Below are 13,762 nucleotides of genomic sequence, written 5' to 3'. Positions count from 1 at the left end.
AAGATGGACAATTTTGTAATTTCGTTCTCCCAATGTTGTGTGTTCACTTATCATTGCTGGTTTTTTTTAATACCACTTAAGTCATTTAAGTTATTTAATTAATCTTTTAAGTTTTTTTAAGATTTAAAATCTTCAAAATATTACGGTTAAATAACTTAAATGACTTTATTAATATAATTAAAACCTAAAAGACTATCTTATTATAATCAATTAACTGAAAAGAACTTAAATGTTACATACAAAACTTAAAAAATCCAATTTATTTCGATTAAATATCTTATTCTTTAGAATTGAGAGATAGAACCAAATTATGTAAATAAGTCCTTTTTTCCCTTTGGCGGTCATTTTATCCTTAACTCAACAGAACACAACTGCTTTCTCACTACTGTCTTTCACTCTCTTCCAACAATGTCTGTTTTGTCCCCTCCGACACATTCACCACTTCTTCTCAACACCAAAACCAATCATCTTTCTTCATCTTCTTCTTCACCTTCTTCTCTTCTTCCTCTTCTCACTTTTTCTTCCAAACCCTCTTCTTCACTCACCCTCTTCTCTTCTTCAAGTAAGTTCATCATCTCCCATCTCAGTAACACTGACACTTCTAATTAAAAGCATGTTCGGTGTCCCACACTTGTTAGTGTGCGACACAGACACATATAATTACATTCAATTATGTTATTTTATCGAATAATTACCGGTATCGACATGTTACTTGTATATGTCAATGCTTCACAGTTCATCATTGCTGTTTTTTTACCACATAATAAATTTTGATGGAAATAAAAATCAGTTTTTTAATGATTTTTTGTGGTTTAAAATGATGGGTTTTTTGAATATTTTGCAGAATCAGGAAATGGGTTGGCGAGTGAAGAGAAAAAAATCTTACTTGAACGGTATGGTTATGATGTTGATGCTGATGACTACTTTCCTCAATCTTCTTCTCCAAAGGTTTTTCATTTTTTTTTTCCTCTTTGTGTTTTTATATGATTGTAAATTTCTGTAATACTGTAAATTACAACTTTTATAAGGGTTGTTTGAATTGCTTTTCTGCTTAATTTTTCAATTTGAATAAGTTTATGTTAGTTGATTTATGAAAAAAGTGCTTATATGATTTAAGTTGAGATAAAGTTATTGAAAAATTTGAGATGCAGTGGCTTATTTTGATTTATACAACAAGATGTTATTTAAAAATAGTGTATATGTAAAGATTTCTTACACTGTTATAAAATCACACATGATTGGTTGCGATTTGCTGACTTTTTGTTTCGTGAATTTTGTCGTGTTTTGCAACTATTTAGTCGAAGAGGAAGAAGGAGCAACAAAAGACAAGAGGAGGGAAACAAGTGCAGGATCCACCTGTGGAACCTAAGCCTCCTCGTACGACACATAAATTACTTCAGGTAATCTCATTTTAACACTTGGAAGTGCTAATTGATGAGGAAAATAAAAACTGTTATCTTCGTTAACTGATGTTAACGTCTTTCTTCAGTTTATCGTATGCTTTTTAACACCCGTTGCATCAAAGCATTATAACCTATAAGGGTATACCATCCTACTTTAGCATATGTTTGGATGCGTGGCTGTAACTTTTTCTTGCATCCCTATGCTATTCCACCATAAATTTGTAGAAGCAACAAAACCAAGCTTCCATGTCAACATGGTTTTGACCGTGATTTGTGTACGTGCTGCAGGGCCGAATACATACCTACTGCCTTTGTACTTTGTTGAAATTTGTTTTTGGATACAATGAAGTTATGTCTGACATTTATTTCCAACGACTACATAGGTTATTGGAGGAACAGCTCGAAGAACGAAGCTACTCTCGCCAAAGAGCATGGATGTACGCCCCATGATGGAGGTCGTGAAAGGTGCAGCCTTTGATATATTACAGGTACCAGTTGCAAGTGTTATCTCGTATATTACTTAGACCATGTTTGGATAAACAACTTATTTAAGCCCTTATAGCATAAACGCTTCTCATATAAGGGCTTATCATGGAGAGTTTATGGAAAAAGCTGGAAACAGCTTATGGACATGTCATAAGCTGTTTCCACAAGCTCTCCTAAGCAGTCTCAGTCTCACAAGGACTCACTTCTATAGATAATCTTAAATAAGTCGATCTAAGCAGATCCTTAGTACACTTGTTTGCTTATTAACTATTGATATTGAGTTTCATCTAGTTTATAGAATTTCTTTGCTGCAACTTTCTTCTTTATAGTAATGATTTTGTTTTATAATGCCAAGGCGGCTGGTGGCAGTCCTGCATCCTTGAGACCTGGACGCTGGTTAGACTTGTATAGTGGTACTGGTTCTGTTGGAATTGAAGCACTTAGCCGAGGATGCTCTGAGGTATTGATGTTTTCAATGAGTGTTTTGCAATCTATATCTTAATTAAACTCTTCAGATATTCCCATTTACAATGCATTTTTTTTTCCTTCCTGGAGTCTTGATTATGTGATTTTAACAAAAGGAAACATTTTAGGTGCATTTTGTTGAGATGGATCCATGGGTTGTATCAGATGTTTTGCGTCCTAACTTAGAGGTGACTGGATTCATTGATGATTCAGTCATACACACTGTTCGCGTTGAGAAATTCTTCGAACGTGCTGAGCAATTTGTAGGCATGTATATCTTTTTTCCTTTTAACTTCATTATACACAGATCCACATTGCATCTTCTGTCCGCAACCCTTACTACTGGAACAAAAGGGTTGTGGTTATGTAATGATTTAAAACTTCGTCTTTACCAGCCCAAATCTAAAAACATTTATGGCTTTAGATCAGTGATGTCAATCGCGGGATCATGGAAAATAGTGGTTTGTTCGAATTGCGGGATGCCAGTGCTATAGTGCTTCTATGGCTACTATTTGACAATATTTTATACTAAATAACGTATCACATAACAATAGAGATTTGTTCAAACCCTGCTACGCTATAGCCTATAACAGCGTTATAGCAGTGTGGCGGTATGCCTCTATTTGACAACACTGCTTGAAATGTGAAAAGCTGAACAAAGGAATTATTAGAAAAGGTTCTGGAAGAAGCACTTTTATGGATATCTTTTTGTAGCTGTTGTTAAGAATTTGTTCAAGGAAATGCAATAAATATTTCATGGTTCTGCATGAGTCACTTGCAAATATGTAAGACTGCCTACAATAGACCTATAATGTATCCAAAAACATCTTTTTTAACATCAAAAACCTACATCCAACATCGTATTTGATAGTTTTTTATTTTTGTATTAGTTTTTTTTTTTCCTTTCCTCAAATAAAACCGACACTTACTTGAGATGTATTTTCTATGGTGTCTGACATGATGTCTATTTTTTATGTCAGATATCAGTGGTCTAATGTATCCAACCATACCTTCAAAAGAAAGTATGGTAAGAAAAATTATCAAGGAAATTTCTGATTTTGTAAATTTGAATTTTTCACATGCAGGAAATAATGACACATTTGATTACATTAGTGTCACCCCTCCATATGCCGAAGTTGATTATGTGGTTCTGATGAGGCTGATTTCAGAATCACCCTTTGTTGGCGATGACACTTTTATTGTATGTATTATAATTTTCTTAACTTTCTTATTCATGGTCTAAATAGTTTCCTGGTTACTAATTTTACATTGAACTCTCATTTTTTTATCTAGGTAGTTGAGTATCCTTCGAAAACCGACATGCTGGAATCTTGCGGACCCCTTGTTAAGGTAATTCAAGTAATCAATAGTACTGTGTTTGCAGTTTTGCAAAATATGCAAAATTTTGTGGATTCTTATAGCACCAACATGGTCGTCAGCTACACTACGCTATATGTCATTGACTACATAGATTAGAAACTATTTGCCAACCATCGAGTTTTATTAAAATTCTTTTGACTTACTATTATGAATTTAATATACCTTAGTTTGAGTTCTGTAAGTGTTTGTTTTGAACAACAGATAACCGATAGGCGGTTTGGCCGGACACTCTTGGCAATTTATGGACCAACATGGGCTCAAAAGAAGAGAAAATCAAAATACGAAAAACACAATTGAAGTGAAGTCTGATAAACTTGCTGTTGGGATGTTCAAAATGTTACATGAGTTAGTAGGATTTTGTTACTTGAAAATTAAGGAATTACATTATAGCTTAGTGATGATTCACTGTAGTGATAAAGCAAAGTCAATAAACTAATTATTCATTCGATTAGTTAACACTTAAAATGCTTTTGTCCAATGTTTAAAAATACCGGATCGAGCTGATTGGTTCCGACTAGAAACCGGTCAGTTCATTGGTTGTTCAATTTATATAAAGAATTGAAATGAAAAAAATTGCTGTATTAAATAATAAAGTAGAATGACCAAATAAGCCAAAAGACCAAATACTGCATTTCACATTCAAATGAATCCACTATGTTATAATGAAAAAATTCATGTCTCATTCTATGTGCATTGTGCATGGTATTACATTTATTCACATGTAGAGTTGTTTCAACCTCCTTTCTGCAGTAGTCACAGAATGACACACTCAAATGCATCTTATTATTCCTTCCATTAGTCATCAAATTCTTTTCCAAATATCATTTCTTTCTATTGTATGGTTACTCAGCATAGCATACATACTAGCAACTGTAAAATTGCCACAATTATCTCCTCTAGGCCACAAAATCTTATCATCAACTAATAAATTTTGGACTTTGAATATAAGAAAAAAAGTCTGATCTGATGTAGTAATAGTCACAGTAAGCCTAAAGCAAGCAAGTTCGCCCCCGCCACTATACCCTAGAGGAGAAATACTTATTTGGATAATACAAATCCAAATAAAATATGTTTGGGTACACTCACATAGTTACACAAAATTTAAAGAGAAAATAATCAAACAATGTTAAATGATGTGACAAAATTATTTTTCTTTTATTTTTTCCATTTTTGTGTACCCAAAATTTTGTATTGCGACATTTATATCAGTATAAGTGCAAAAAGAGAGGTATAAAAAATAAAGAAATTGTTTACGGACTTATGGTACAGTTTTTTCCTTTATCATAATTTGGGCTTCGATTATCTAGCTCTTTCAAAAAAAATTTATTTTATTTTTAAGGGAACACTCTTTTATACAGAGGATGGGGAAAATAGTATTTTGAAGGGACTCTCTTGACCTTTCTCCTTACGTTAACTCTTTTAAAACAAAAGTAACTAAAACTATTTTGTTTAACAAAATCTGTAAATGACATATAACAAATATCATTTATAGAGCTAAAACCTTGTTCAAAAACATTAGTAACTAAAACAATTTTTTTTTTAAGGAACTCAAAATATCTTGCTGTTTAACAAAATCTATAAATGACATATACCGATTCTTTCATATAAATTAGGTGTGCCGTATTAAATTCTTAAAAAACTCAAATCGCTATCTAGTGTTATGTTATTATGGAATTTTTCTCTTTTCGATCAAAAATAAAAAATAATAGAATTTTTCATATGGAATGTTATTATGGAAATATATATTGTTGATGCATTGAAAACAAATCTATTAAACCAAAGTCTCGTTTCCTACATTCAACGATAGCCTTAGTTTATGTTACATAAGCAAAGTTCAAGTTATGGTTGTCTACCTATATTGGTAATCATAGACAGCATTTCTTATACAGTTAAGTATTAAAGTCACAATAACATGGAGGATAATCATTGGTATAATTCTTTTCAACCCCTCTTTATCTCTAGTTAGTCTCTCTCTGAATTAGTGGTTTTTCATTGGATTTTGAAAAGGGAAGAATCTCATATTCTCCCTATTTCAAACCCTTTTAACCCATTTTACTACCCTGCACCATTTTTGTAGTTTACCCTACAGAGGTATGCACCACTAAATCCGGAAGGCAAGAGGTTGAAACAATTATGTAAAACAACGACTGGAAGTGTACTGAAGATAATGTTCAGTGTATTAAGACGCAGGAGAATGAATGTGTCTTTTTTTTCTTTTCTTGCTAGTCTCAACAAGGAAGTCGATGAAGTAAGAGGTAGAAATCTTGGAAATAATCTGCTGCCAATTATCCGAGAGAAACTTTTTCAGAAATCAATAAGGGGGGAGGCTAGACAAAGAGTGATGATGGAAAATTCAAACTGAAAAATGCTTTTTAACCGCTCTAAATAAGGATGACCTTTTTTAAAATTAGATGAAAATTTGTTTTCTTCTTTGGTGAAGTGGTTGTTTTTAAAGGGAATGGTGTGGTTAATGGTGAAAGTTATTTTTTAAAGAGATAAATGATAGTAACAAGATTGTTGTTTTTTCCTTAAAAAAAAAAAAAAAAAAGGATGGTTTTTTGTTTTGTTTTTGTGTGTGGTGTATAAGAGGATGATTGTTGAAAGTCTTGAAGCTTAACATTGTTTTGAAGGGATTGTAGAGGAAACATTATCTCCCTCCTATATATGTTTATTGTTGCTTGCATCGGATTATTTGAAGTGATCGTGTAAGAGAAGGTAAAAACAAATTGCAAACAATATGCATGATTGAACTATATATATTTTGTGAAAACAAACTCCACATGATTCGAACATCGACCTCTTAAGTAATATCTCTACAAACAAAGTTAAGTTTACCGATCTTGTCAAAAAAAAAAAAAGTTAAGCTCACCAAGACGTTATTTTTAAATCTTTTACTCTAAATACCACAATTTATATATATATATATATATATATATATATATATATATATGTTTAATTAAGGCAACTTTACAAGTAATTTATATCCTCGCTAACTAAAACATTTTGGAAAAAACGTAGTAATACCATAGACTTATTTTTAAAAATGCAGTAATACTCAAAAAAATTCCAACCTCATAGCTCGCGGACTAGACCGCCAGTAAAGTTACCAACACTTATTTTATTGACCAAACGAGACTATCCATGATCCGTCAAGTAATGGCGGAAGTAGGCTCCAATAAATCATGATTTTTCTTGTTGTGATCAAGTTTTGTATTTTTTTAAGGCTTAATTGCACTTTTCTTCTATCTTTTGTTAATTGTGTGATTTTACACTCTCTTTTTTTATGAGCGATTTTGTAGCCAATTGTGTTTTATTCAAAATCATCATTAAAAAAGGGGAAAATGAGCAAAAGATAGGGTGCAAAATCGCTCAAAAAAAAAAAGAAGAGGGGGTGCAAAATCGCACAATTAGCAAAAAGATAGGGGGCAAAAGTGCAATTGAACACAAAGATGGGGTGCAAAATCAAAAAGGGGGCAAAAAGATGAGGTGCAAAATCACTCAAAAAAAAAGAGGGGGTGCAAAATCGCACAATTAGCAAAAAATTGGGGGGGGGGGGGAGTGCAATTAAGCCTTTTTTTTTTTTATCTTCATTAAATTGACTTATTGGCATTTGAATTTGGATTTTTTTTACAAATAGAAATAATTTAGAGGTTTAAAAAAAACATAAATATGGTTGAAAAAACATTCAAGTTGAAAATTATGCATGTTAGAATAGCTTTTAATAATATGATTGTAAATTATAGACACCATATAGTATGTTTTTATCTTTCTTCTATTTAGACCAAAATTCCCCAAAAGCTAATCAGAATACCTATTTCATTTTTCAGCTTAAAAAGTATTTTTTAACAAAATAAATTCAGAAAACTTCAAAACATAACGAAAACATAAAAAATGATTTTCTTTTTTAAATCTTAAATAAATGGAAGGAGTAAATGTTGGGTGATCATGAAGTATGCTAAACTCATATCAACTTCATGTCACATGTCAATTTGGTTTTATCACTAGGATAACGTGAGTTTTTCTTCATGCCTTTTAATTTGCTTTTATTCTGCTTTTGATTTTGATTTGTAAAAAAAAAGGATGAATTGCATGCATGGTCAAAGACCTCAATTCTTATGACTAGCATTGGAGAAAAGGAAAAGCATGCATCCTTTTTTTCATACACAGTTCATAAAAGAGCTTGTTACTTAAACTACACGTACATGTACATGAAAATTCATAATAACTATATAGTCTTTAAATCAAAACTGTTGGAAGGATATTTAAATGAATTTTTAACAAATCAATTTCAATTGAGAAATTGAAATGCGAGTGGTTAGGTCAAATCAACTTCTTTTTTTATTAATAAAAAGTTAAATTACATCATAGGTCCTTTAAATTTGAAATTTATAATAAATTGGTCTTTTAGGTTATTTTGATCACACATAAATCCTTTAAGTTTGTAAACGTTTTCAATTTAGTCCTTCTGTTAACCAGAACGATGTTGTGTCAGAAGGACTAAATTGAAAACGTTTACAAACTTAAAGGACTTATGTGTGATCAAAATAACTTAAAATTAAGACCTGAACATCTACATTCACACTATGTGCACCAACTACTTGTGTTAGATTGTGGTCATCATATATATATATATATATATATATATATATAATCAACTAAAACATTCGTAATCAACTTAGTAGGCCATGATGGCTCAATTATGGGACCAAATCATCATATTGTATCTGCTTAAGGGCTAAGCAAGTGAAGCCATTTTTACAAGCCTCTTACAACTTACTATTGGTGAAGGAGTTCAATTTTAAATAGTGCGTACAAAAAAATATTAGAGATAGACTAATTCTATACTGCATAAGTAATATAATGATCTATCATCCACAATTTTTTCTAACAATCAATCAATAAGTTTCATCATATCTTCACTTGTGCACGATATAATTAGTCTTAAAATGAACCTTTTATAGGAGTTACTAGAGATGTTTCAGTTAAAACTTTGTTGTAGGCCTACTTGGAATCAATTTGCACGCCACAAAAAGACTTTAACAAAAAGAAAGAGATGTTTCTATTAAAAAAAATGTCCTTGGCAAGGTCGGTTAAAGAGAGAAGAGGCCAATAAAATCCTTCCTTTTAGGCTTCACCCTCCATAGGAACATTGTTGAGAGGACAAAAATGAGGGTCTCTTTGGGATGAATAGTTTGAACACCGATGTGAGAGATAGAAATAGATACGATAAGTAAATGATGTGATAAAAATGGAAAGAAAGAGAGATTTATAATATTGTTAATGAAATATTTCTTTGTGAAATTATACTTGAATTTAAAAGTAAGAAGAAAATGTGGGTAATCATGTTTGATATCATAAATATTTTTGGACTTACCATTTTAAAGTTAATTTGCCATAAGAGATGTAGAGTTATAGTACATTCGAGATGATCTAAAATGTGTTTATAAGAGATGGACAATCTTTACCTTATAAACTGATTTCGTAAAAGTTGAATTAAACCCACCTCAAATTCTAAGATGGTGTCAGAACAATTAAGATATGTTGGACCATCCTTATAAGATCATAGTTATCTGTCTGACAAGGGTCACACTATGGAATTGGATTTCCAGTCTCGATACTTTCTGTTGTTTTTGGATTTCCAAACAGTTGTATTTTGGTTTTCCAAATTGTATTTTGTTAGAGAATAACTAGCGAAGTTGTTACTAGGTTAAGTTACGACCAGGTCGTTCTCTTTAAAACGTTTTGTGGCATTATGCAAGGCAGACTATCAACCACGCCTCCAGGATAAAACAAGCTCAAATACAACTTTGCGGTACTATGGTACTATGACCACTCAAATATGGTGTTATCACCAATCTAACATATAACATCTTCAAGTGGTGTTATCACCAATCTAACATATAACATCTTCAAGAATTGAAGAAGAATATATTTTTAAGATCATTCTTATTATACCGAAAATGGACTATGGTCTTAAAATATTATTTATTCTAAAGAGACATAAATAATTGAGGGAACTATGCTCTTAAGACCATTCTTAAAACCGAAGGGACAATAAACCGAACAGGAATTGTGGTCTTAAGAACACTCAAATTCTAAAGGGATAGAAAAAGGAGATGAGGAGAGGAATAACTCGTTAACACAAGCCGAAGGGAGAAGAGAGAAAGAGTTATCGACAACTCGTTAACATAAGGATTTCCTTATGCACCATAACTTTTGCCCGCTATGTGAGCTCTCTGTTTACAGAGAAAATTCACAACTAATAAGTAAGAAACTTTTTGAACAAGTAATACATTACTTTGGCATTAAGTAATTCACATATTAGATCTAATAAAAAAATATCTCAATTGAATACCAAAATATATTTTATTGAGTAAAAATATATATTATGTACCAAAATATATATCAGATCAAAAACTAAAATACATTAGATTGAATAATATTTCAGATTGTTTTCCAAAATATTATAGATTGCCTTCAAAAATATTTTAGCAAAGTAATTCACATATTAGATCTAATAAAAAAATATCTCAATTGAGTACCAAAATATATTATATTGAGTAAAAAAATATATTATGTACCAAAATATATATCAGATCAAAAATTAAAGTACATTAGATTGGATACCAAAATATTTCAGATTGTTTTCCAAAATATTATAGATTGCGTTCAAAAATATTTTCAAATAATAAAATCTATATCAATATATATTTTTTATATAGTGCTTACTTCGTTCACATAATTATGTACCTCTATTAGAGGTGCACCCCCATTATATAAATACTACTAATGTGTATGTTCCATTCGATGTGGGACTTTCACATTTTTCAATTCACACTACACTAGTTTTATCCAACATAGAAAATTGTGTTTAATCTTTTAACTCAATTTTCACGCATGTTCCAACATTTTCCAAAAATTTCTATCAGGCATCAGCAATTCACATGATTTACAAAGTTTATTTTTTAGTTCAACATACTTCAAAGTACTATTTAAGAATATGTGAAAGTTAAGAGAGATCATAGAGAGACCCCCTTTCTTAGTTGCATGAAAATGCACAAACTCAACAAAAAGAGAATTCAAGTGGACCCTTTTTTTTTAACACATAAAGAGTCTCAAATAACAAACTTTTCTGATTCATTGGCCTTTTATGTTTGTCCATGCTCTCTTCAGTCTTCACCCTTTCTCACATTTCCCTCTTTAAAATCTTTCTCACACATTCTACTTCATTACTTTGTCCTCCCATTTTTCAATCTATTTCAATTTTTTTCTATCTTTGCTTCTCATCATTTCATCTTTTTGTGGTCAATCAATGCTACAATGTTGTTGAAACACTCTTGTACCTTTGCCTTCAACTTCAAGTCACTTCCATTGTGTGGAAATTCATAAGAGATATAAAAAATATGGATACTAGTTTTAGGTTTAGTTTTAGTTGTAGAAGGTTGTTTTTTGGTGCTTTGTTATCTCTAGGAATCATGTGGTTTATGTTCCTTACAATCTCAACAATGAATCACCAAACCAAAAGAACAATTCTTGTTCCAATGAATGTGAATGTTCTCTCTAGGCAATTAAAGTTGGTTAGCATGCAAAGACATGCCCTTCATTCAGATTCTAGACTTGTCATTGTTAGCAAGAGAAGAGTACCTAATGGACCTGATCCAATACATAACAGGTAAGTATACACATTTATATTATATACTTTTTTTTTTATACTTTTCTTCACATAATATGCATGGCTTAGTACTTTAAAAGGAAAGGGAAACTAAGGGTCATTAAGAGTTTTAAAAAAGTTGAAGTATCAATGTACAAACAAGATAAGATGACATAGTTCACTATGCTATTTTAAATTGAGTTTAATGGATATGCATTAACGCAATAAAAATATTTTCAAGAGTTTTCTAATCATATTTAACTTTTTAAGTATATGCTAAGATATTTTAGGATGTAATACAACAAAGTAGAGTTATATGGTCAGATATGGTTAGTGTCGGTTGTCACTGACATAAATCATATGCCGGCCGTTGTCTGTAACCGTTACTTTTTTTTTTTAACGGCGTCAAATTTTGCGCCATTTCTTCAACCATCGGAAGTTAGGATTGACGCTGGTTACAACCAGCTCTAAAAACCAAATTTCCTGCCGCTAATTCTCTCGTTTGTTGTAAAAAAATGTTGAACTTGAATGAAGAATATCCAATGCTAAAATCCATATAGTTATATTCCTTAGGCCTAGGCTTGCACAATTTTTCTTTTGCTAAGGAAAGCTGGTGCATAATGTACTCAAGAAAGAGTGATAGTTTTCACTCTTTATCAAAAGCTTCTTTAACTAAACGATCTTTCTCTTATTTTCATGAGAAATAAAAAAAAAGACATTGGGGTGAAGAACTGTACCACTTTAGTTATTGGAGGGAAAAGAAGGAGAAAAAAAAAGGATTAGGTAGCTCTTTTTCCTTTTTATGGAAAGCTTGATTAATTTATTTAAGGATCTTGAACAACTTTTTGCCACATTTGAATTCAACAATCCAATTCAAGACTTAATTCAAAATCAAAATGGAATTTGCTGCTTTTTTATTTTGATTAATTAAGTACTCTAAATTTTAGGACCCATTGTGACGATTAAGATGTAGCTTAAGAAACCAAGCATTGCACATGATGTCGTATCATAGAATTTCGATTTGATATAATGTCTTAAAAAATATGATAAAAGATCGAATCCGTGAACTCTTTAGATCATAGTTCAATTGATTAACCCTATTCAACTATGGTTAAATTGGATGATAAATTAATAAATAAATATATAAACAAAAAGTATTAAAAAATACTAATAATGAAAAATTGAAAAAAGGTTGAACCAATTTAACACGATTCAACCCTTTTTAAAATGTTTCAATTATACTGTGGTATAATCGGGATCAAACCAACCGATGAACTATATAATTCCTGATTCAAGTTAACCCGGCCAATTCGAACTGATTTTTAAAACTTTGTTTTCATGTCATCTTATTTCTATTCATATAGTTCATCTCATCCTATTCTATATATTTCTCATATTCTAAATATCTTTTTGTTGTGATATATGAATTCAGGAGAGCAAGGAAATATAGACAACCACCTAATCAAGCATGAACTTTGTGAAGTTCCACAACTAGTTTGAGGGAAAACCATAGAAGAAATCGTGATTATTTTTGTGTGTGGAAGAGTTCAGAGTGTGTTCTATAAGATATTGTTGTTACATAGTATTGCTAGTGTTTTTAAGGCTACAAGTGTGATATTAATGTTCTCTCTCTTTCTTTTTATTTTGTTTTTCTTCTCTTAGAATGTACCTTCCTCCCTTGTTGTAAAATGTAAATCAAGTCCTTAGGTAATGAATCACCAAAATTTTGGATTCAAATTCTAAAAACACTGAATGATACTTTCATCCTCTAATAGTTTTTTATTGGTTGAAATTCAAATTACAATCACTAAAATGAGAATAGATTTGAATAAAGTATGAGTCACATGACATATAAATTTTGGTAAAATCGGCATAAGTTTCAACCATTAAAAAAACTTATTGCTACTATTTGTCCAAGTGAATAGTGCTAATTATATCACAAATTACACGTGAGAGCCTTTAAAAAAGACTACAATTTTTAAGACTACACCTTATGCTATGTACTTTCCCCTACACAGATTGAGAGATTTATGGATAGGAACACACTATAGAGGAAAAAAAGTAAACAACACTTACCATATTGGATTTATCGATTCATTGAGCAAGAAAAAGACATAATCTCCATGCATCATATAATTAGGCTTTATTAATTTTTTACTAGTAAACTTTGGGAATTCCTTTATGGTGGCACCTTCTTTTAAGTGCCTAGTGTTCAACAAAGCACTTTCCCTAATTTAAAGGTTAAACCATTAACATTTCCTTTTCAGTTTTTCTTGATCACTGTACCCTAAAACAATAATATTTCTTGTGCTATATGGACCTAATTAGATTCCATTGGGTAATTAGTTAAGCAATTAAAAAAATTAAGTGTATGTTT

The 13,762-nt window shown here is 31.1% G+C and overlaps 2 protein-coding genes across 2 annotated transcripts; both read left to right on the top strand.

Annotated features, from left to right (window-relative positions):
* Positions 1-336: 336 nt before the first annotated feature.
* On the top strand, positions 337-4,323 carry LOC11418738 (putative rRNA methyltransferase YlbH). The gene is made up of 9 exons (XM_003618378.4): positions 337-562; positions 845-948; positions 1,299-1,400; positions 1,787-1,891; positions 2,245-2,349; positions 2,483-2,621; positions 3,440-3,555; positions 3,648-3,704; positions 3,936-4,323. Exons 1-9 carry the CDS (start codon positions 409-411, stop codon positions 4,029-4,031), a joined length of 978 nt encoding a protein of 325 aa, XP_003618426.1. The 5' UTR covers positions 337-408; the 3' UTR covers positions 4,032-4,323.
* Positions 4,324-10,772: 6,449 nt separating this feature from the next.
* LOC11421087 (uncharacterized) lies at positions 10,773-13,122 on the top strand. The gene is made up of 2 exons (XM_003618377.3): positions 10,773-11,406; positions 12,818-13,122. The coding sequence occupies exons 1-2, from the start codon at positions 10,895-10,897 to the stop codon at positions 12,855-12,857; spliced, it is 552 nt and encodes a 183-aa protein (XP_003618425.2). The 5' UTR covers positions 10,773-10,894; the 3' UTR covers positions 12,858-13,122.
* The last annotated feature ends 640 nt before the right edge of the window (positions 13,123-13,762 follow it).

The sequence above is a fragment of the Medicago truncatula genome, chromosome 6 (assembly GCF_003473485.1).
Source record: "Medicago truncatula cultivar Jemalong A17 chromosome 6, MtrunA17r5.0-ANR, whole genome shotgun sequence".
Taxonomy (NCBI): domain Eukaryota; kingdom Viridiplantae; phylum Streptophyta; class Magnoliopsida; order Fabales; family Fabaceae; genus Medicago; species Medicago truncatula.
This window is presented reverse-complemented; position numbering and strand designations above follow the sequence as displayed.